Source organism: Lepidochelys kempii, chromosome 5 (assembly GCF_965140285.1).
Source record: "Lepidochelys kempii isolate rLepKem1 chromosome 5, rLepKem1.hap1, whole genome shotgun sequence".
Taxonomy (NCBI): domain Eukaryota; kingdom Metazoa; phylum Chordata; order Testudines; family Cheloniidae; genus Lepidochelys; species Lepidochelys kempii.
The window spans coordinates 78,119,571-78,141,968 of NC_136384.1; the positions used below are offsets into that span (position 1 = coordinate 78,119,571).

The 22,398-nt window shown below is 41.1% G+C and overlaps 1 protein-coding gene across 3 annotated transcripts in view; it reads left to right on the forward strand.

Annotated features, from left to right (window-relative positions):
* SNCAIP (synuclein alpha interacting protein) overlaps window positions 1-20,383 on the forward strand; it is a 101,534-nt gene extending 81,151 nt beyond the window's left edge. For 2 of the 3 annotated variants that reach the window (XM_078852854.1, XM_073344812.2), the window contains exons 9-12: window positions 7,755-7,847; window positions 10,399-11,455; window positions 13,895-13,965; window positions 19,807-20,383. In XM_078852854.1, coding sequence (XP_078708980.1) covers window positions 7,755-7,847; window positions 10,399-11,455; window positions 13,895-13,965; window positions 19,807-19,891 — 1,306 coding nt within the window. In that variant the 3' untranslated portion in view covers window positions 19,892-20,383. The remainder of the gene's footprint in view (window positions 1-7,754; window positions 7,848-10,398; window positions 11,456-13,894; window positions 13,966-19,806) is intronic. The other variant, XM_073344813.2, reaches the window with a different exon arrangement.
* The last annotated feature ends 2,015 nt before the right edge of the window (window positions 20,384-22,398 follow it).

Sequence of the window (22,398 nt, forward strand, 5' to 3'; positions counted from 1 at the left end):
AAATGCCTTCGGTTGTACTTCTCAAGGTCAAATTAACAATTTGGTTAATCAGCCAAGGCGCTTAACAATTTGATTAATCAGACTGATTTCCTCAATAATATGTCTATGGCCTAAGGAACCCATGGACCTCTGATAGAAGACACCCTGATGCACAAATGAGCCAACTTTTGACCCTCTACTGGCATTATCAGCCTTGACCTGTGTGTTACTTGAGTTATCTTGGCCTGAACAATTCAGTCAGGCCTAAAGATATAAAATCAGCCCTTCCCTAGATCTCTTTGACAGTGCCTTTCCATGGCAGACTCCTCTGTGGACTCCCTATAGTTTGCAGCACGATGTATTGGACATAATACCATAGCTAGATGACATTTGGTGGAGCTGGGGGGTGGGAATCATCTACCCAAGCCAAGCACTAAATGGCTTCCTTGAAATCCTCAAGGGGCAAGCTCTTTGTCAAAGCAATGAATAAAGGAGCCCTAGAATAAAAAGATATAGACAAAAATACCCTCGTGTCAGTGAAGCATGGACTACAGGTTTTCATCAAAAAGCAGTCTGTCCTTTTGTTGCCCCTGTTCATCTACATTCTGTAGATAAAACATCGGGATTTAGCTGAAATTTTATATGAATGGTTTTATAAAGTTGTGTAGTTGAAGCCAAACAATTAATAATGATTATAGGATAAAATGAAACTTTATAGTATGCTCTATTTGTTTTGTGTATGGTACTCTGTTATAAAATATAAAAGTGTATTCAGATACCAGCTGTTAACTTTAAAGTGTTATTCCATCATTACTTATGTGTTCTATTTTCTACTGTATAAACTGCCTGTGTTTTTTAAATAAAACAATAGATCTGGGCACATTGAAACATTTTGATACAGTCTGGGGCCTCAGCTTGTTCCCACTATCATCAGTGACTAAACTCTCTGACTTGATTAGGAGTAAGGTAAGGCCCATAGTTAGTAAGGGCCATACCCTGAGGTAAGAATCTCAGTATTTGGCCTTTAGATGTTTAGAAGTAAATTAACCCCTAACTATACACACAGCAGTGAGGGTGATCTGTAATTATGTATTTTAATAGCAAAGTCCATAATATTGCATGACAAAGTACTGCTCATAGAATATCAGGGTTGGAAGGGACCACAGGGGGTCATCTAGTCCAACGCCCTGCTCAAAGCAGGACCAATCCCCAACTAAATCATCCCAAGCCTGATCTTAAAAACCTCTAAGGAAGGAGATTCCACCACCTCCCTAGGTAACCCATTCTAGTGCTTCACCACCCTCCTAGTGAAAAAGTTTTTCCTAATATCCAACCTCCCCCACTGCAACTTGAGAGCATTACTCCTTGTTCTGTCATCTGATACCACTGAGAACAGTCTAGATCCATCCTCTTTGGAACCCCCTTTCAGGTAGTTGAAAGCAGCTATCAAATCCCCCCTCATTCTTCTCTTCCGCAGACTAAATAATCCCAGTTCCCTCAGTCTCTCCTCATAAGTCATGTGCTCCAGCCCCCTATTAATGTTTGTTGCCCTCCACTAGACTTTTTCTCATTTTTCCACATCCTTCTTGTGGTGTGGGGCCAAAACTGGACATAGAGGGCCTGGGGGTATGTGTTTCTAGCAGGTGGTGTGGACTCTGTTTAAAGAGTTATAACTACCCCTCAAGAATATATGATCCTGTAATTCACAATGCTATCGTGTGTGCGCATGCATGTCTGTTACATAGTATTCATTATGTAATGAAATGAGGGAAATATGGCAATGGAGTAAGCTTTAATATTTTTAGTTAAATAAGGAATAAATAGAACTAATGTTTTTGTATAGTGCCTTTCAAAAATAATTGAGGTTGGGCAGGAGTAACGGTAAGAAAAGATGCTCTAGTGAGGGAAACATATAAATAAAGGTTTCAGAGTAACAGCCGTGTTAGTCTGTATTCGCAAAAAGAAAAGGAGGACTTGTGGCACCTTAGAGACTAACCAATTTATTTGAGCATGAGCTTTCGTGAGCTACAGCTCACTTCATCAGATGCATACTGTGGAAACTGCAGCAGACATTATATACACACAGAGATCATGAAACAATACCTCCTCCCACCCCACTGTCCTGCTGGTAATAGCTTATCTAAAGTGATCATCAAGTTGGGCCATTTCCAGCACAAATCCAGGTTTATATAAATATAGATAAATAAACCTTTATATAAATAAAGGTTACAAGTATAGGAAGTTTTTAGTTACACCTATGAAGCAGTTTGTATTCTTTCAGATTAGTTCTCCCTGTATGTGATTTATATTTCTTATTTTAATATTCTGAAATGGAAGTTGAGAAAAGGATAAGAGGTGAGTGAATAGCTATGTAGCTATCAGAGAGTAATTGCAAATGAAAATAATTTGCCTGACCCTGGAAAAGACTGTGTCTTGGGAATTTACAGTATAATCCAGTGCTGACAGACTGAGGGAGTGATTTTAAAATAGTACACAGAACTGAGTAGGTGAAGGGAAGGAAAAGGCAAAATTAAAAGACGAGAAGGTGTGTATAACTTAGTGTGGTTATGCTTTGAGAAGTTACTGTAAAATGGCATGTTGGGATCTCCCCTTTATTGCTTTAGTACTTTCCAGATCCACTTTGTACGTTAGAAGAAAAAACATTTATTTTCTGTCAGTCCTGCAAATACAACCTGGGATCTGAGAAGTCATCTGGATTCTTTCTGGCTCTGACATTTCCAACTATAAAGACTCTGTATTTTGAACTTAGTTAACAATTCTGTTGATGGTATTTGAACTAGGAAAAAATCCAGCTCACTGTCACAGAGCTATGTTCGTTCTGCACAACTAACAAGATTAAAAAAATACTAAAATACTAAAAATATAAAGGAGGTAGATAAGACCAAAAACATAAAGCAGATAAAAAGGTAGTGCTTTTTGCATGGTCACTTTTAATGTACAAGTACCTATGCTTAAAGGGGTAGGAAATAAAATCAAATATGCTGAAAGCATTGTGGGTAAACAGTACTTTACACCACCTGTCTTGCACATTTATTAAATCTTTCTAGTTTTCTCTTTCGTGTGAGGCTTATCTGTGATAAGCTAAATAGCAAGACCCACAAATATGGGTATTTTAGTTAAGATGGTACCCGAATTTAGTGTATGTTGAGTATTCACGGCTATGTCAGGAGACAGCTTTGTCAGTGGATAGAGGAGTCAAAGCTTCCATCCCAGGAAATTTAGGTCCATTGTCTGCAGTCTGCTCAAGGCTACTTTGTAAGTAGTACACTTTGAACCATCCAGAAAGAACCAGTGGTGAAGTCCTTGTGAACAAGAAGAATTTCGAGCCAGCAGAAAGATGGCAGATGTGGCTCCACCACCTCTTGAGCCAGCCATCACACTAACCATTCCCAACCCACAACTGGAGAGGATGGGACACAGTGGAGCAGAGTTCAGATACACCTAATCATATGCCAGCATTAAGTTAGGACTGCTCCTGTGGTGTCCTAATTTGCACCCAGATTGGATAGCCCTGAATCAGGGAGCCACAAGAAGCTCCATGCAGTGTTCTCCCCCGCCTTCCACTCAGGACTGGAGAGTCCAGAATTCTGCTCTAGAAAGTATCTTTACATATCTTTTCGAAACACAAATGAATCCATTTTCTTGTGGCCTCAATCAGTATAGTTCAGATTTGTCCGTGTCTTGAATATGTCCTGGGATTACAGTAATTTTAGAGCAAAGGGAAGTAAATCTGTACACCAAGTGCAACTCCTAAAGTTATAAATTGTAGCTCATGGCCACTCTTTGAGAGAGTCTCTTCATGCACTGCTTCATTTTGAGCTGAGTAAAAGGCTGTTTGAATCAAGATAGAGTATTGTATAAAATGTGCTTCAGTCTTAGGTTGCTTAACCAGCAACTAAACAGCATGTGCCAGACGACTTGGACTTGCAGGGTTCGGACTGCAAGGCTCTTTCGTTGCAGTGTAGCCTTCCCGGTTCGGGTTGGAGCCTGAGCTCTGAGACCTTCCCACCTCACAGGATCCTAGAACCTGAGCCCGGAAGTCTACACTGCCATGAAACAGCCCAAGGCCCACAAGTCCAAGTCACCTGGCATGGGCCAGCTGTGGGTTTTTCATTGCAGTGTACACATAATCTTAGTGGCCAGCATCATTGTATCAAATATGAGCCTAACTAATATAGTGTCAACTTTCCTAGCAAGTTATCAGTGAATGCTTCAGCTGGGTGCAAACTTCATATTCTAGAGAACTGGATTTTTTAAATAAAGTAATAAAATATTTCCAAGGGTGAACTGTTCAAAGGTTTCAGAGTAACAGCCGTGTTAGTCTGTATTCGCAAAAAGAAAAGGAGGACTTGTGGCACCTTAGAGACTAACCAATTTATTAGAGCATAAGCTTTCGTGAGCTACAGCTCACTTCTTCAGATGCATATCGTGGAAACTGCAGCAGGCTTTATATATACACAGAGAATATGAAACAATACCTATTCCCACCCCACTGTCCTGCTGGTAATAGCTTATCTAAAGTGATTTCCAGCACAAATCCAGGTTTTCTCACCCTCCACCCCCCCACACAAATTCACTCTCCTGCTGGTGATAGCCCATCCAAAGTGATAACTCTTTACACAATGTGCATGACAATTAAGCTGGGCTATTTCCTGCATAAATCCAGGTTCTCACATCCCCCCCACCCCCATACACACACAAACTCACTCTCCTGCTGGTAATAGCTCATCCAAACTGACCACTCTTCAAGTTAAAATCCAAGTTAAACCAGAACATCTGGGGGGGGGGGGGTAGGAAAAAACAAGAGGAAACAGGCTACCTTGCATAATGACTTAGCCACTCCAAGTCTCTATTTAAGCCTAAATTAATAGTATCCAATTTGCAAATGAATTCCAATTCAGCAGTTTCTCGCTGGAGTCTGGATTTGAAGTTTTTTTGTTTTAAGATAGCGACCTTCATGTCTGTGATCGCGTGACCAGAGAGATTGAAGTGTTCTCCGACTGGTTTATGAATGTTATAATTCTTGACATCTGATTTGTGTCCATTTATTCTTTTACGTAGAGACTGTCCAGTTTGACCAATGTACATGGCAGAGGGGCATTGCTGGCACATGATGGCATATATCACATTGGTGGATGTGCAGGTGAACGAGCCTCTGATAGTGTGGCTGATGTTATTAGGCCCTGTGATGGTGTCCCCTGAATAGATATGTGGGCACAGTTGGCAACGGGCTTTGTTGCAAGGATAAGTTCCTGGGTTAGTGGTTCTGTTGTGTGGTATGTGGTTGTTGGTGAGTATTTGCTTCAGGTTGCGGGGCTGTCTGTAGGCAAGGACTGGCCTGTCTCCCAAGATTTGTGAGAGTGTTGGGTCATCCTTTAGGATAGGTTGTAGATCCTTAATAATGCGTTGGAGGGGTTTTAGTTGGGGGCTGAAGGTGACGGCTAGTGGCGTTCTGTTATTTTCTTTGTTAGGCCTGTCCTGTAGTAGGTAACTTCTGGGAACTCTTCTGGCTCTATCAATCTGTTTCTTTACTTCTGCAGGTGGGTATTGTAGTTGTAAGAAAGCTTGACAGAGATCTTGTAGGTGTTTGTCTCTGTCTGAGGGGTTGGAGCAAATGCGGTTGTATCGCAGAGCTTGGCTGTAGACGATGGATCGTGTGGTGTGGTCAGGGTGAAAGCTGGAGGCATGCAGGTAGGAATAGCGGTCAGTAGGTTTAACTCTCAGAAAAATACACAAAGACAACCAATATTTGTGTATGCACTTTGGTTGACACAACTTCTGCACACACATTTGAAAACTTGGCCTTTTTAAAAGTATATGTGCAGTAAAACCTGTTATACTACCCCACCCCACTATTAATTCTCTATATGACACATTTTACAGAAAAGCTATTCCGGAAATCTTTTAGAGAATTTTAAAAAAATGTATTGGGATTAGTTCTTATATTGTTCTACCTGTGTCTTAGTTACCGTGAATCCAACTACAAACTGTCAAAGAAGAGGAAGAATTAAAACTAATAAACTTAAAACACCTCTTAAAAAGGCCTTAAAACCCTTACGTACATAAAAACTTCTTGATGGTAAAATGTTGTACGTGGGAACATAACCTGGCAGAAGGAAGAATTACGTCTGCTATTGGAAAGCTTTCAGAGTAGCAGCCGTGTTAGTCTGTATCCGCAAAAAGAACAGGAGTACTTGTGGCACCCTAGAGACTAACAAATTTATTAGAGCATAAGCTTTTGTGGGCTACAGCCCACTTCATTGGATGCATAGAATGGAACATATAGTAAGATATATATAGAGAGAGAGAGAGAGAGAGAGAGAGACAGATAAGTTGGAAGTTACCATACAAACTGTGAGAGGCTAATTAGTTAAGATGAGCTATTATCAGCAGGAGAAAAAAAACTTGTGTAGTGATAATCAAGATGGCCCATTTCGACAGTTGACAAGAAGGTGTGAGGATACTTAACTTAAAGAAATAGATTCAAGGTTTTTTTTTCTCCTGCTGATAATAGCTCATTAGCATCTCACAGTTCGTATGGTAACTTCCAACTTATCTGTGTGTGTGTGTGCATATATATCTTACTATATGTTCCAGTCTATGCATCTGATGAAGTGGGCTGTAGCCCACGAAAGCTTATGCTCTAATAAATTTGTTAGTCTCTAAGGTGCCACAAGTACTCCTGTTCTTTTTATTGGAAAGCTGTGAGTCTCTCTTTTCCTACAGTTATGAAGCCTCAATTTCTAGCTCTGCAAAGTTTTGAGATAGTGGAGTTTAAATCTGTCATTGGTACAAGAGTAAATATTGTCTGTCTTGAGCCACACAGGTACAAGAGAAATGCAATTTATTATGGATGTCATCTTCATATTTTTGTTTATATAGATATAAGTGTTCATATTTGCATATATGGTCTTTCTCTCTTTCTTTGCTAGGGTTGCTCTGTAATCATACGTGCAATATCAGTTATGCACAATATTGTGTGTTTATTTAATTGTGGTTCTCCAAAGCTCTAGACGTGCATGCAGACTATTTACAAAGCACATACAGAGTAAAACAGGAAATTAAGAGGTTGTGTATGGGCTATGGTTGTGTATTGTATTGACTACACTGTGGTATTTTCGTCACTGTCCTATGTGGGAGTGCAGGTACACAGTCTGCTCTATCCGTCAGGATGAAGTAGATAGTTCTGCTGATGCACTAGTCCTGTTTTGTGGGCAATGGCCTTGCCCCCTCCTCTTAACCTTCCTGGGATTTGCTCTGTAGAGGGAATAGGAGTGAGCAATACCTGCACTCCCCAGAGCTAGGGCCTCCTGCAAGGGGCATCCATTCCCTTCCCATGCATAGCTGAGCAAGAGCCATCGTGATCTGACCTTAAGTTTGCTGTGACTTGACAGTTTGGGATTTTAAATTGGCACCAGAGGGATTAAGCTTTGTGCGTCACTCAGCTCCAGCAAATTGCTGCTTAAAATTCTAAACTTGCAACTTACAGCAGTCACTAGCAGTAATAAATAATTTATATTAACTAGGCAGTTTTCAGAAGGTGCTATACAGTGATCACGGGGTTCCCATAGGGATTAGAGGCAATTTGCAGGAGTACAGAACCTCTTTGTCCATGTTAATATTTGTATACACTCTATATTTGCATCTTCAATTATAGATGAACAGAGCCTTTCTTCTGAATGTGATGTTGAATGAGTGGTATCATTTACCCTCTTGTTTAATGATGGGTTTAATGGTTTAATATTTCCTTACAGGCAGACAGTAGAACGTGTGACATTACAGAACCAACTCCAGCAGCTTTTAGAAGCCCAGAGATCAGAGGGCCAATCACTACCAACATCCCCAAGGTAACAGTTTACAGGAGTGGAATTCTAAAGTAGTGTAACTTGGAGCCTTTTTATTGTATAACTATTATCAGGAGAGATGATGGTCTATCTATTCATTCACACGTTAAAAAATAGTAAAACATCTGCTAAAACTCAATACATTTCTTTTTCACTGCTGATTTAAAATTCACATCTTTTAAATTGCCAGCTTGTAATAGGTGTAAATACTGGACATTCTTAGAAAGATGTAAGCAGAACTAATCATCCCTGTTCCTCACCAGTATAAAATCTGATTTATTGTGAAAGCCGAGTACATTTTGTATAAGATGAATCACAGTGAACGCTGGAAACACCTGGTGAAATTGTAAAGCTTCACTTTATGTGGTCCATTGTAACCTCATGCTGGCTATAATTCATAAAACCAGTTGCTAACAAAACATGCTTGCAGATTAATGTGGCTCCTCACACTCCTTATGTGTTTTGCCCATACTAGCTAGTGTAAAAAACCACAAAACCAGAAACCTATATAATTTAACGTCAATGCCTTTTGCTAAAATAGATCACTTGACATAAAACTGCGGGGAGGAAAGAGACAAGACTGGGAGCCAGCAGGCCTGGTTTATGTTTCTGACCCTGTCAGACTTCTTATATGTCTTTGGCCAAGCCAATTTTATCCTGATCCTGCAAGAACTTAAGTATGTGCTTAACTTTACTCAGTTGTCAGTCCAGTTGACTTCAATGGGATTGCAAATGCGAGCAAAGTAACACACATACTTAAATGTTTGCAGAATTGTTCCCTTAATCTCTTTCTCACTCAGAGTCTTTATCTGTAAAATGGAGATGATACTTTCCTGCATAAGAGGGGTGTGTTATGGAGCTAACTTGATTTTAACATAGGCGCTGAAGTCAATGGAAAGAGCCACCTATTGACTTCAGTGGACTTAGGATCATAGAATATCAGAATCATAGAATATCAGGGTTGGAAGGGACCCCAGAAGGTCATCTAGTCCAACCCCCAATCAAGCCCATAGAGTGCTATTTATACAGTACCTAATACGTTGTGGGAAACATACTAATCATTAGTATTTGTAGAGTGCACTGGATGGGGTATTATACAAGTGCAAATCATTATTATTTATATTCTTTTCTGAAGTAAATGCACCTTCTGAGACTGAAGAAGTGTTTGTATATACAAGAGGGGTGGATTGGTGGGTGAATTGCTTGGTTGGTATATCTTTTTCACATGGGAGAGGAAGATGCATGCTCTGCATCACTTACTAATTCTAACCACGAACCACCTCCTCTTGATTATGTGGGTAGGGATGAAAGTGGCTCTTCATTTTTTTTTTAAACTTTGCTTTTATGGTGGTCACTTTTTTCCTCCCAGTTACAACTCCCTCACCCATCCTATCTTACCATGCCAATAACTCTGCTCATTGAAGCACATTCCAAGAGCCAAAGGAAGATCATCAGAACTAACCCTCTTTCACGCAAATGATAGGAATCTCTATGCTAGACCCAAGTAGTTTTTGCATGCACATTTCCCAGGAGGCCAGATACAGCTTTCATTTGTCTATTTCATTTATTACTATTTCACTTATATACTAAACATTTCTTAATTAAGATGAAGTGATTAATAATAGTATAATTAATGTAAAAAGTCCCAGCATTAGGACTATGAAATTATTAGAACTATAGTTGTTTGAAAAAAAGAAATTCACACCTACACTGCCTCAAATTAACTGTAACTGAGTTCTTTGCCTGTGGCCATGAGTAAAAGCAGGGTGGTGTTTTGTTTGTAATCAGGATATGGAATTTGTGGACTCTGACCCATGCCTCAGGGAAGGAGCTCTGTAACATAAATCCTTTACAAGACAGACTTAAGATTGTATTTCCTTACTTTCTAATATTTGAGTTTTTTATTTGTGTAATGTCCTAATAATGTGGAACTTAATTAATGTATATTTACATCCTTTTCAATATGCTAAATATAAAGGGGGAGGTGTGAATGGCCCTAACTTTTTATATAGTCTTACATGGTTTATTGTTAGTGGTGGGTGAATCCAACATGTGTGAAATGCACCTCTGGCTAGCACAAAGCATGTTTGTGGTAATTAGGCCAAGTTATCTTTGTATTATGATTGGACAAAAATAGTTAAAAAAGAATGCTTTTTTTTTTTTACCTTTTTGAAAAACATGTAAGAAAGCTCTATAACTGAAAAACAGCTGTTTCTTTCAATTTTTCCTATAAAACTCTTCTTTGGAATTCAAGTAGCCATACACAATTTCAGGCTGTACTGAGTTTTTCTTTGTGAATTTTAGGAGAGAAAGGGAGTCAAAATCTAGTTTAGAATGGGAACAGAGTTAAAGCCTTCATGGTGGAGCCACTGCAGTTGCTCCATAATAATACATTCTACGTGGACAAAGATCAAGGGGATAAGAGGAGCAATATGCTCAGACAGATGCGCACTGCAAATGGCAGCACTGAATTTGATATCTGTACATATTTGACCGTAGTGTCCTGTATTGAAAATCATTTCTCTCTTTTTTTTTTTTTTTTTTTATATTTAAGTTCACTATTGTCCCCTCCTTCTGGCAAACCCCAGTGGAAAGCTTCTGATGCAGATGATTTGTCTCTACCAAAAAGTAAATTGAACACCCAAGATGGGATTCAGATTCTTGGCAGCCTGGGAACTTCCAGCCATACTCGGTCCAAGATGAAAGACGAGGACTCCGATAAAATCCTACGCCAATTGTTGGGGAAAGAAATCTCTGAGAATGTCTGTATGCAGGAGAAGCTGACATTGGAATTTCAGGATGCTCATGCTTCCTCCAAGAATGTGAAGAAGATTCTACCGGAGAAAAGAGAGCTGAAGTTAGCCAGACTGAGGCAGCTTATGCAGAGATCCCTCAGCGAGTCTGATACAGACTCAAATAATTCTGAGGACCTGAAGAATACTCCCGTGAAAAGAACTGACAAACCAAGGCCACAACCGATAGTAGAAAATGTTGAAAGCACTGAGAGTTTGCACCTGATGATTAAGAAACACACTTTGGCAGCAGGGCGCCGGTTTCCTTTTGGCATTAGAGCTTCCAAATCTGTGGACGGCCACAGCCCATCTCCCTCTTCAGAGAGCAGTGATCCTGATAACGAACCCCAGTATCAGTCTGGGACTGCATCTCAGAGCCAAGTTTCTGGAGATGCCTCTCAGTCCAGCACTGACAGTGCCACTGTTCAAAAGGTTGCTACGAGTCCTAAGAGCGCCCTCAAGTCTCCCTCTTCAAAGCGCAGAACCTCCCAGAATTTAAAACTCAGAGTAACCTTTGAGGAGCCCGTGGTGCAGATGGAGCAAACAGAGGTTGAACTGAATGAGGAAAAGGACAAAGACCGGGGCAAAGCGCCTCAGCGGGCTCCAGCCAGCACTGAACCTGGGGATCAGCTGAAAAGGCCATTTGGAACATTTAGATCTATAATGGAGACTCTGAGCGGGAACCAGAACAACAACAACAACAGTCAAACAGCAAACTTGATGAAAACCTCATCAACATTGCCCTTTACCTCTTTAGGAAGAAAGGCTGCAGATAGCAAGGGAAATCCAGCAGCTCCTACTAAAGGAAAAAATAAGACAGTGAGTGCTCTCAGGGTGTGGGGAGGAGGTGTTTTTTTCCTCTCATTTCTTTTCCTTTTTAAGTAATGAACAATTTGCCTTTGATTAAGAATGACAGCTTCGTGTTCTTCCTTCCCCACTGCCATGTACACACAAACAAACAATAAGCGCTGTTTGACTGGTAAAAAGAAACACAGAGTGCAGATCATAGTTGGCCTTTATTGGAAGACTTATGGAAGGAGAGGGAATTGTTGAGGGTGAAATTCCTCTCCCCATGCAGAGAGTCAGCACAAAATCTAGGAACCGCTTAAGTGCACAAGTGGCCTTAATTGAGCATTGGCTCTGTGCTCTGCACAGAGGGGAGTTTCACCCAGAATAAATTTTTAATCTTCTTGTGGGGGACAATTCATAGTGAGAACATTAATTTTAAAACCTTTGGATTACAAAGCAGTAAATAAATTCAGGGCCACCCCTATCTTATAGATCTGGTTACCCGGAGTGGCAGGATTGAGAGAGTGGCAGAAAATAATGTAAACATACCCTTTTTCTGCCGCTGCCCCTCTCCGCTTCCATTTCCGCTATAGTGCTCTCTATGAGCAGCCACTGCCCAATTCACTCCTCACACCCTCCCAGCTGTTGCTTTCTTTCCCCTACACCCTCCTATTCATATCAGAGCAGCTGATTGGTACCTGAGAGTTGGCATGTTATAGTGAGCTGAGCCATGATGTAGCTCACATGCAGCCAGGGTGCCCAACTAAGTGCCCCTCCAGAGAGGAACTGGAGAAAGAAGGATGTGTCTGTTCAGAAACCGCCTCCCTTGTTTGAAAGAGGGAGCAGAATTCGCCCAAATGAATGTCTTTCTGAGGGAGGGAGAGAAAGAAGAGTGTGTGTATGTTTGAGTGCAAGAGAGACAGAGGGGTGGGAAACAATGCGAGTACAGTGTGTATGTATATGGCTGTAAGGAGCAACAGGCGTGTCTGGCGAGGCATAGAATAGAATGTGTGAGTGACAGGATGTGGTGGAGAACTGAACGTGAGTGATGAGTCAGGGTCTCTTGGGGTGAGGAGGACGAGGGAAGGGATAAATGGAGGGAAAAAAAAGGAAGGAGAAATTGAAGGGGAGGAGAAACGCTAAAAGAACAAAAAGAAAAGGAGTACTTGTGGCACCTTAGAGACTAACCAATTTATTTGAGGATAAGCTTTCGTAAGCTACAGCATCCGATGAAGTGAGCTGTAGCTCACGAAAGCTTATGCCCAAATAAATTGGTTAGTCTCTAAGGTGCCACAAGTCCTCCTTTTCTTTTTGCGAATACAGACTAACACAGCTGTTACTCTGAAACTAAAAGAACCGCAAACAGACTAAGGGAGAGAAAAATGGAGGAATTATGTACTGTCGAAAAATACAATTTCGGAGTAAATGGAAAAAGAGGAAGAAAAGGTGCATCCAAATATACAGCCAGTGAGAAGAAGTGAATGAAGGAAAGAAAAAGGCAAAAAGAAGAAAAAGCAATCTCATAAGATTTACTGTATTATTAATAGACCATGTAGTGCCAAAACATTAAATGAAAATTAAAAATGTAAAGCCAATGGGATAGGTTAGATGGACAAGAGAGAGTGCACTTAATGCTATTTGCATAGAAATGCACAGCCAGGTTAAAGATTGCAGATTTCGGCCTTCAAATAGCTCACAAATTGTTGTAACTGTAATAGTTGAACTACCATTGAAATACAGAAGTAACTCGATACCATAAGAGTGAAATTTTTCAAAAAGATGGATTCAGATATTTGAGAGAGAGAGAAAAGGACTGATTGTCTTCAAAAATATTCTGGCAGAAAATGAGACAGTGTGGATGAGATAATATCTTTTACTGGACCAACTTCTTTTGGTGAAAGAGACAAGCTTTCGCACTTTTGCAGAGCTCTTCTCTTTCACCAACAGAAGTTGACCCAGTAAAAGATATTACCTCACCCACCTTGACCTTCTAATATCCTGAACCAAGACAGCTACAACACTGCAAACTGACAGAAAGTGGTGTCGTAAATAATTTACTTAGCTCACTTAGGAAGATTAAACAGTTAGGAAATTCTGACGCTATCAATCATTCCTTGCAGTATTGACACTTGCTCTATGTAGAATCGTAGGACTGGAAGGGACCTCGAGAGGTCATCTTGTTAAATGTCAAGGTGCCACATTTGCATGTTATCTTTGTCAAACACCAAATTCATCTGGAAATGTAGTTTCACAGCTGGTCAGAGATACCTCACAGCAATGGACTTTCTCTATCTCCAAAAAAGTAACAGATTAATTATGTTTGAAAGTATCATTTTAAAAAGCTTTCACTGTTAAAAATTCTCCTGTAACCTTTTGACTGCACAGTTACTTTACATATGTCTGTGTGCATTGTGCATGTGATAAGCTCATTGCATGTTTTCAACTGACTTATATATTGCACTTCCCTAGGGGCCTTACTCCAGCTACACCAATCTTTCCTCTAGCATGCTGATTGAAGACCATCTGTGTAACTATGCATGGTATGTGCTGATGCAGAGTGAATTGTTTGGCTTCATTATTGTTGCTTTTCCCCGTCCTAATTGCATGTGCTTGTTAAAATAATTCGCAGCTGAGATAAACGAAATGATTTATGTCAGGAATAAAAAACAGGGCAAATATTTGATTTCCTAAAAAAAAGAAAAAAAAAACACACTTGTGATGGACTTCTTCTAATGTCACAGGTGAACTAGCCTAGAGGCCTCAGCTGTGAGCATGCATAAAAGTAGTCATACTCATAAATCCACCATGCAGTTTAGTTCTGTTTGGCATAGCACTCAGTCTCTGCTGAACGAAAGTCAAGTACCAGATGAGAATGGAAATTAAATTTCCTCTTATGAGTAGGGCAAGTCAACCTCTAATCACAATCTGAACATAAAGTACAGTGTTCTCCCTCCCGTGTTCTTCTCACCCGGCCTTGGACTTCAGAAGAAATTATATATGTTAAAACAAAGACTCATGATTTTGACCATTTGTTTAATCTTTCTAATTTAAATGTACTGCGTTATGAGATTGTCAGGCAGACAGACCAGTTTTTCAGTAGCCATAAATGTGTGCTGCAAAATGCAGCATTTGATAAGATATATGTTTGTTTTAAAAGAAAATATTCCTTAAACTGCTCTGTTGTTTTGACCTAGTGCTAGCAACTTTGGGAAAAGTTTAAAATTAATCTTTTAGCAATTTAGGAGTTTGAATGACTTTAGCAGTTTTAGGAGTTCAGGAGGTTTTGTTTTTTGTTTTTGTTTTTTTTTTTAAATCTAAGGCTGGGGGTGTCTGTTCCTTACCACCCAAATCCTTCTCGTATAGCCCTAACTTGATTTTAATAGTTCAGACCAGTGGTTCTCAACCTAATTACCAATGTGGGCCCCATATAGAGCTCTGTGTGTGTTATGTGGGCCACATCCGCACAATATATATACTACCTGTATGGCCATGAGGATGTCACCTGGGCCGCAGCTGTGTACTGATTAGGTCGCAAGTGGGCTATGGGATGAGAACCATTGGTTCAGACAAACAAGAATCTGATTCTCACTTACACCGGTGTCAGTGAAATCAGCATCGGGATACTCAATTCTAGTTTTCGAAGGTTTTCTTCTTCCCTGGGGAATACTGGGGAGATTCACTTCTGACCTATTTTAAGATCGGGAAAATGCCTGTATTATAACAGTCTCTTGTAATGTTTTTTGGACGCTCTCCAGCCAAAATAGCCCAGCCGCTTGAGTATTGTGAGATGCTAGGCCATTAATCATCCCCCTACGCTAGAACCATCTCACAGGGCTGCGAACCCTCGCAGTATTTTCACAAGTGCCACAATTTTGCACCATTAAAATTGGCCTTTCGTGAGAAGTTCCTGGTAGCATAGGCTTTCTGCTGGAGAGGTACTGCAGTGGTTTTCAACCTGTGGTCCACGGACCCCTGAAAGTCTGCAAACTGTCTAAGGGGTCCACAAAAGGTTGTAATTACCATGGAACAGTGGTTTTCAACCTGTGGTCCACAAACCTGTGGGCATCCTGTCTAAGATTTCCAAAGGACTCCCACCTCCATTCAAAATTTTGTTAGGGTTCCGCAAATAAAAAAAGGTTGAACACCACTGATGTAGTGGATGCTGGAGCTCTGATGGCAGCTTGTAGAGGCCTCTGCTGGGAGACTGAGCTGCAGACTTTGGACTGCAGTTCAAGCCACACGAGAGGCTGGTGCTCTCCTTGCTGTTTCCCTCACGGTGAATCCATTCATGCTTTCTGCGCCATGAGGCAGATGGAGAAACAGGGAACCAGTTTAGGGATAGTTTTTAACTATCTCCTCCTTCTATCCAGCATTGAGTGGGGCTGAGAGAAGCAAAGGTAGGGGTGTGTGATGGTAGAAAAAGGATCCAAGGAGCGTGTAGATGGCTCAGTGGGTGGGTGTTTCCCCTTTCCTCTCCAACCTGCAGGGAGCCACCTCCAACTGCGCTGCAGTCTCCCAGACCATTCACAAGGGGCAGCATCCAGGGAAGGGGAGAAAGAGCTGAGCAGGGGAAGGCATCCTAAGATGGGAGCTGGGCAGCGGCAGTGCCCAGAAACAGTAGAAAGAGTGAGGTGTGGGTTGGTGCTCGTTTGAAGGGAGGGGGCTGTAGAGGGCAGGGCACAGAGGAGAGAGCTGAGATCAGTGGGTTGGGGAAGGGATCGTTTTGGGAAAGAGTCCCCCTGTCAACCAGGAGTAAAAAAGGAGGAGGTCCCCCAGTTGGGGTGTGTATTTTCTGTGCACTTCAGGAGAGTTTCTTGAATTACAAAAAGGGGCTATTCTCGCTAGGAGTCAGAAATCAGAAAACAGACCAACAAGCAGTGTGTTTAAAAAACGTTTTTAAAGGGTTCTGATGATTCTTTAAGTCAAACGTTGGTTTGGTCTGTCTCATGATTTTGGAACATTCAAGTTTGACAAGACTGTGCCTATCATTTTCCCATTCATCAGCAAACCCCACCCACTAGTGTGATGTAGCCTGTGCAGCTTAATATGTTAGGGCAGTGCTCTCCAACCTTTTTATGCACAAGATCACTTTTTGATTTTAAGTGCCACCCAGCATCTGCGCCACCCCTTCCCCGAGGCCCCGCCCTGCTCATGCCATACCCCTCCCTCCGTCGCTCACTGTCCCCCACCCTCACTCACTTTCACCGGCTGGGGCAGGAGGTTGGGGTTCAGGAGGGGGTGCGGGCTCTGGGCTGTGACCAAGAGGTTCGGAATGTGGCAGGGGGCTCCGGGCTGAGCCTGGGGTAGGGGGTTTGGGGTGCAAGCTCTGGGAGAGAGTTTGGGATGCTGGCTCTGGGAGAGGGCTCAGGGCTTGAGCAGAGGCTTGGAGTACAGGAGGGGGTTAGGGGTGCAGGAGGGGGTATGAGGTGCTGGCTCTGGGAGGGGGCTCAGGGCTGGGGGTTGGGGTGCAGGCTCCCACCAGTCAGCACGTACCTCAGGCGGATCCTGGTCAGCAGCACAATGGGAGCTGCGGGGACGGTGCCTGTAGGCAGGAGCAGCGCACGGACACCCCTGCCCCACCCCTCCCCCCCAGCAGGGGCATGCTGGCCACTTCCGGGAGCGGCATGGGGCCGGGGTAGGCAGGGAGCCTGCCTTAGCCCCACTGCACTACCAGACTTTTAGTGGCCAGAGATTATGATCGACTGTCAGACACTCCAGGATCGACCCGTTGGTGACCCTTGTGTTAGGGAAAGTATCAGCCTCAGTCCCATTACCAGTCATTCTGGGCAGAGTCTGACTTTTCTCCTGGAATGAGTTGGAAGACTGTAATTCTGATTGAAACATTACACAGCTTTTTCCGAAAAAAGAAGTACCTGTTTCGAATAGGGTGCTCCCTCTATAGTTATAACCTTTTTCAGATGCGTAAGCCTGTGGCTTATCTATCTGGACAGTCTCAAACTCATTCTAACTCTAACCTTGCCATATGTCATTTTTTAGCAAATGGTGAATAATTATTTGAGATCAACCTGAAATCAACCAACATCCCCATCCAACCGCAGCTTCTTTTTTTAGAAACATTTAAAAATCTCATCAGTGTCAGGGCTTTGGCTTGTTGTTTACTTTTCCAAGCGAAGTACTTTTCTTGATAGTGAAGAAATTAAAATTTCCAGGGTCCTTGTAAAATTAGATTCACTCCATTTCTCTGAACATCTGAGGAGAGATTTCAATGCGGAGGGTGATTTTTTTTTCTCTTTGAAAGGACTGGTTAGCTTTTTATTTATTACAAGTCCAAACAAATGTTTGCAATTACTGGTGTCTTAGATGCCAATGAAATGTTCACTTCATTTGAAATCTGTAATACATTAAAATGAGCTCTTGTTCATCTTATCAGTAAGAAGCTCTGTATTAGCTGCTGGCCATCAGCAACTAGAAGTACTTTGTTTGGATGTACAAGTGCATTAGGGGAATCCACCATCATAGTGCCGTCAGGTAGTTAATAAATAGTACACTCTTTTAAAATTATAAATGCCTATTAAAGCAATAGACATTGCCAAAGTGAGTTCCAGTGCCCAGTAATTGACTACACTGGGAGTTATATTTCCTGAGCAAAATGAGTTATATTTCCTGAGCAAAATGAGTGCATAACAGGTTGAAGATCGGTTATGGTCAGTCATCAGTGTCTGCTGTGTAAGGGACCCTATGGTGCACTAGTCTAGGGGCACAGTGGTAGCCATCTCCACTGTCAACCAGGAGACCCAAGTTAGAAACCTGTTATGCAAATCTTCTCCCTCAGGCTGGCAGGAACTGGGAACAGTATACAAGTGGGGCACTAAGATCCTACCCACTCCCTTCCATAGCTCAGCATGCAGTGTTACAAAAACATGGAAAATGCTGCATTGAGCAGCAGACTGAGGAGAGGCAGTGATGAGCAGTGTTTTGTCGCTAGCCTGATGGTGTTCCCTACATGGAGTCAAGGAGCAGCTTCTCTAGATGACATGTTCCCCTAGAAAAGCTGCATCCCTCCCACAAACCATGGAGCAGTTGTAGAGCTGTAACATGGAGGGTGCTTGAGTCTGTGGCTTCCTTTGTGCTTTGAACGGCCTTCCACATGAGGAAGGCTGAGGGATTCACACAGCTGTGGATTCCAGTGGTGTTAAACTGGCATAAAACTGAAACAGCGCAGTAGCGAGTCATCCCAAAAGCAGCTGTCTGGCTTGCACAGAGCTACAGCAGGATCAGGGCTGTGCAAACGTGAGCTTGAAGCCACCTTTTCAGACACGCACCCTTGACCTGTGCTCTGTGAAGTTTAACCGCACACCAGAATCTGGCCCTTACAGTGACCAAGTTATATGATGATTATACTGTAGCAGTATTACTGCTAAGGACAAGTAATGGAAGGCGGGAATTTTAAGAGTGTCCAAAAGAAGTCACTGTGAAAATGGGAGGAGTTGGATGCCTAACTCCCTTAGGCACTTTTGAAAATCCTACCCCAAAATTTAAAAACATTATTGAAGAGAATTAGAACAGCATTGGACTCACATTATGCTCTTGGGTGATTCAGATCACCGACAAATCAAAAGAATTGGAGTGTTGTGAATTGAATTTATATATTATAAAATAGTTAGCAGACTTAAATGTTTTTCTTTAGTTTCCCTGCTTAAATTAAAGGATAAAATTCTGAGCACATAGTACACCCTTTAAAAACTGGTTGAATGGGCCCTTTAAAAACTGGTTGAATGGGGCATTCTGGAGATTAAAATATATATTATAGAGAAGACATACTTTTTGATGTTGCTAATAAATAACATCTTAATTATTAAAACTGGAAAAATTGTAAAAGGTACAGAATACTTGGTGCTCTACAAACAAGGTATGGTCTTCCCATAATGAGCTTACCATATAATTATTGCCATCCTTTTGTTTACTTTTTGATTGCATTTTTGTATGCTGAATATGATTTTCTGAACGTACTATGGAGGTAAAATTTTCAAAAGCACCTAAGTCACACTGGCTTGCAGTGGGACTTAGGAATTTTAGAAAATTGTACCCATTATCATTAAATTTGAATAGTGCCTTAATTTACACAATGATAAAACATTTTACAAAATGTTAAAAACAAAGGCCCCAGTTCTACAGCTGGCTTGGGGTATCTGGCCATGCAAATCTGATACCTGAATAAGATCCATAAGGAAGTCAGTGGGACTACGTACAGTATTAAGCCCTCCATTCAGTAGTAAATGTTTGGAGAATCAAGCTTATAGATAAAGTTGCATTCACCACACAAAACTTGCATTCTAAATAAAACAAGATAAACAAGCGCAAGACCAAACACTCCGTATCATTAGTATGATCATGGATAATTTTCTTCTTTTTCTCCCCAGGCATAATGACATCAATAGGATAAGTCTGAAATCATACAGCCAAAAAAGTATTGAAGAGCCAGAGCTGCAGGAATTCTTCCTCTAAATCACATCTCATGGTGTCTTGTCTGCCTTCAAACATGGTTTGAAATGCCTGAAATATCTTCTTTAACAACACTAATATGAGACATAACTCTCACCAGCAAAACAAGACTGTTAGGATGCCTTAAATTTGTAGCAGTTAGACCATATACAAAATGTTTTTATGCTGTGTGTGTGTGTGTGTGTGTAACTTGTTTGTAAGATATACTGTTCAAAGGCATGGGGGAGCAAAAGTAGTGGTTTGGAAATTGCAGTGACACGGGCAACCTCCAGAATGTTTATCTGGCCACTGAACACATTTTGTACTTCATCTATTGCATGGATATACTGTAATATGTCTGTATTTCCCTCTCTCAATGACATATACTGTAAAAATTTCAGCCAGGACTCTGCCTGCTGAGCTCCTCAATGAGACCAAGGCAATAGCATTGTTTTTTTTTGTCTAGTATGTTTTGTCTGTTATTTCTATTTTTTGTAAAAAGGAAATAAAAACAGTATTAACAATATACCATCTGAATGGGCCCAGATACTTCTCATTTCTCTGTTCTTTGCTTCCTGACAGCGGCCTTTTTGGTTTTTAGAACGCTTAAGTATTGAATGATGGAAGTATCCGTGCAGTGAACAACCACCTAGACTTCTACACAAAGGGTCAAATGTGCAAAGTCATTTGTGTTAAAAATTGCTTTGAAATTTTAAATGTGCTTTTGTAGCTTTAAAAAGAAATTTCAAAGAGCTCAGGAAACTCATAAATAAGTTTCAGAATTAACATTTTTTATTTACTGTCAGGAACTGGAATGTGCTTGGTGCTATGCTAGCCTCAGAGTCCCTGCTCTGAGGACCCTACAGTCTATTAAAGCCCAGTTCATATCTCTTGGCAGCCTACAGACTTTCCATTAAATTCAGTGGGACCTAGTTCAGTCTTTGAAAGACAAACATTGGTAATACAAGATATACTGGGAGATCCGGAGAAAGATGTTGTTTTAGTCTCTCGCTCTGCCTCGTATATAGTGGGTTTTTTAATGGGTTAGTGTTTTGCAACCTCATGGAAGAAGTGAGTTTTTAATTCCTCGTTCAAGTCTCCTCTAGATTCTTTATACATTATCAAAACATTCCATTTGGCACTCCCTACAGTATATAGTTCTAAAGCAGAATAACAGGCAATTGTTAAATGATGCATTTCTCCCTCATTTTTCAACTGTGCTATGTGGACTTGGTGAGACAGATCTTACTACAACAATAGGCTTCCAAACAGCATAGTAAAATATAGAGAGCATTAGTCAAGAGCAAGTTTACTGGTAGCATTTTTCTTTTCAAAGAAGACAAGCTACAATGTTGAAATTACACAAATTAACGTCCCACTTGTTGTGTGATTTACAGGAAGATAATGTGAGAGATCAGGGTGTGGCTTAATGGAGCAAAATGGGGTCACTTGGATCAGTTTTCCAAATGTGTTTCACTGTGCAACTGTTACTGACTTGAGAGGAGATATGTGACTAAACCTTTTATGCATTGCTTATTGGCTTTCCACAGCAATTCTATCAGTTAAAAGGTAGCTGATGAAGAGATCAGAAAAATAAACTGAAATAATAAAAGGCAAGCACACAGAAGTGAAATTCAGAGTTTGTGTCAACATCCCTAGTTCTTATCTTCCATTTGGCAATGCCTTGGTTTTCAAATAGAAGGAACGAATTTAGACTCCAGCTGACCTGAACTGTGGTTTTTAAGAAAACAATGAAACCTCCAAAATATCTGAAAGCCAGGAACAGAAATACCTCTAGCTGGGCCTCTCCTCCTCCATGTGTCCATGAGAAATAAAAATGAAAAGAGAAAAGGGACACGTGTTCCAGTTGTCTGAGTGCTGAAAGATAATGTCTGAAAAGAGGGTAAGCAAAGTTCCTGTGTCTGATGCATGGATTTCTTGAGACAGATTTGTGGTGAGAGTGTGAAGTGTGTGAACAATCTTGGAACATCAAGAAGCTCACAAATATAACATGGTTTATGAAGGATAAATGGACAATCAATTTTAAAAAATTGAACAGACAGCATATTAAAAATGTTTACCCTTCAACAATGACTGCACCATCAACACTTAAAGATGACAGGTCTGAAATTCTAGAAGTAGAATGCCTTGCATGAGTATGTGATGGACAGAGAGCTGAAGGACAGTTTTAGTCCTATAGGACACAGAGTCCACAAAGTGATTAAAATGTGTACAGCTCTCTTGACTGATTTGATGCGTGTAAAGCCCATGGCAGCTATCTATAACCTCTTGTGGCAGCAGGAGACAAGCTGAGCCTTGGTGAAGGATTGTAACAGGTTACAGTGTAAATATTGTCAGGTACTGGGAGAAGAAAATTATATTTTCTGGACACTGTGGCTTTAGAGGACACCTTCTGTCAATTCCAATTCATATTGGGGATATTTGCATTCCATATCTTAGAGATAGCAGGTGCATTATGTGGTAAATTGAAATTACCCAAGCACTATAAAGCCACATGAGATTGCTAAATT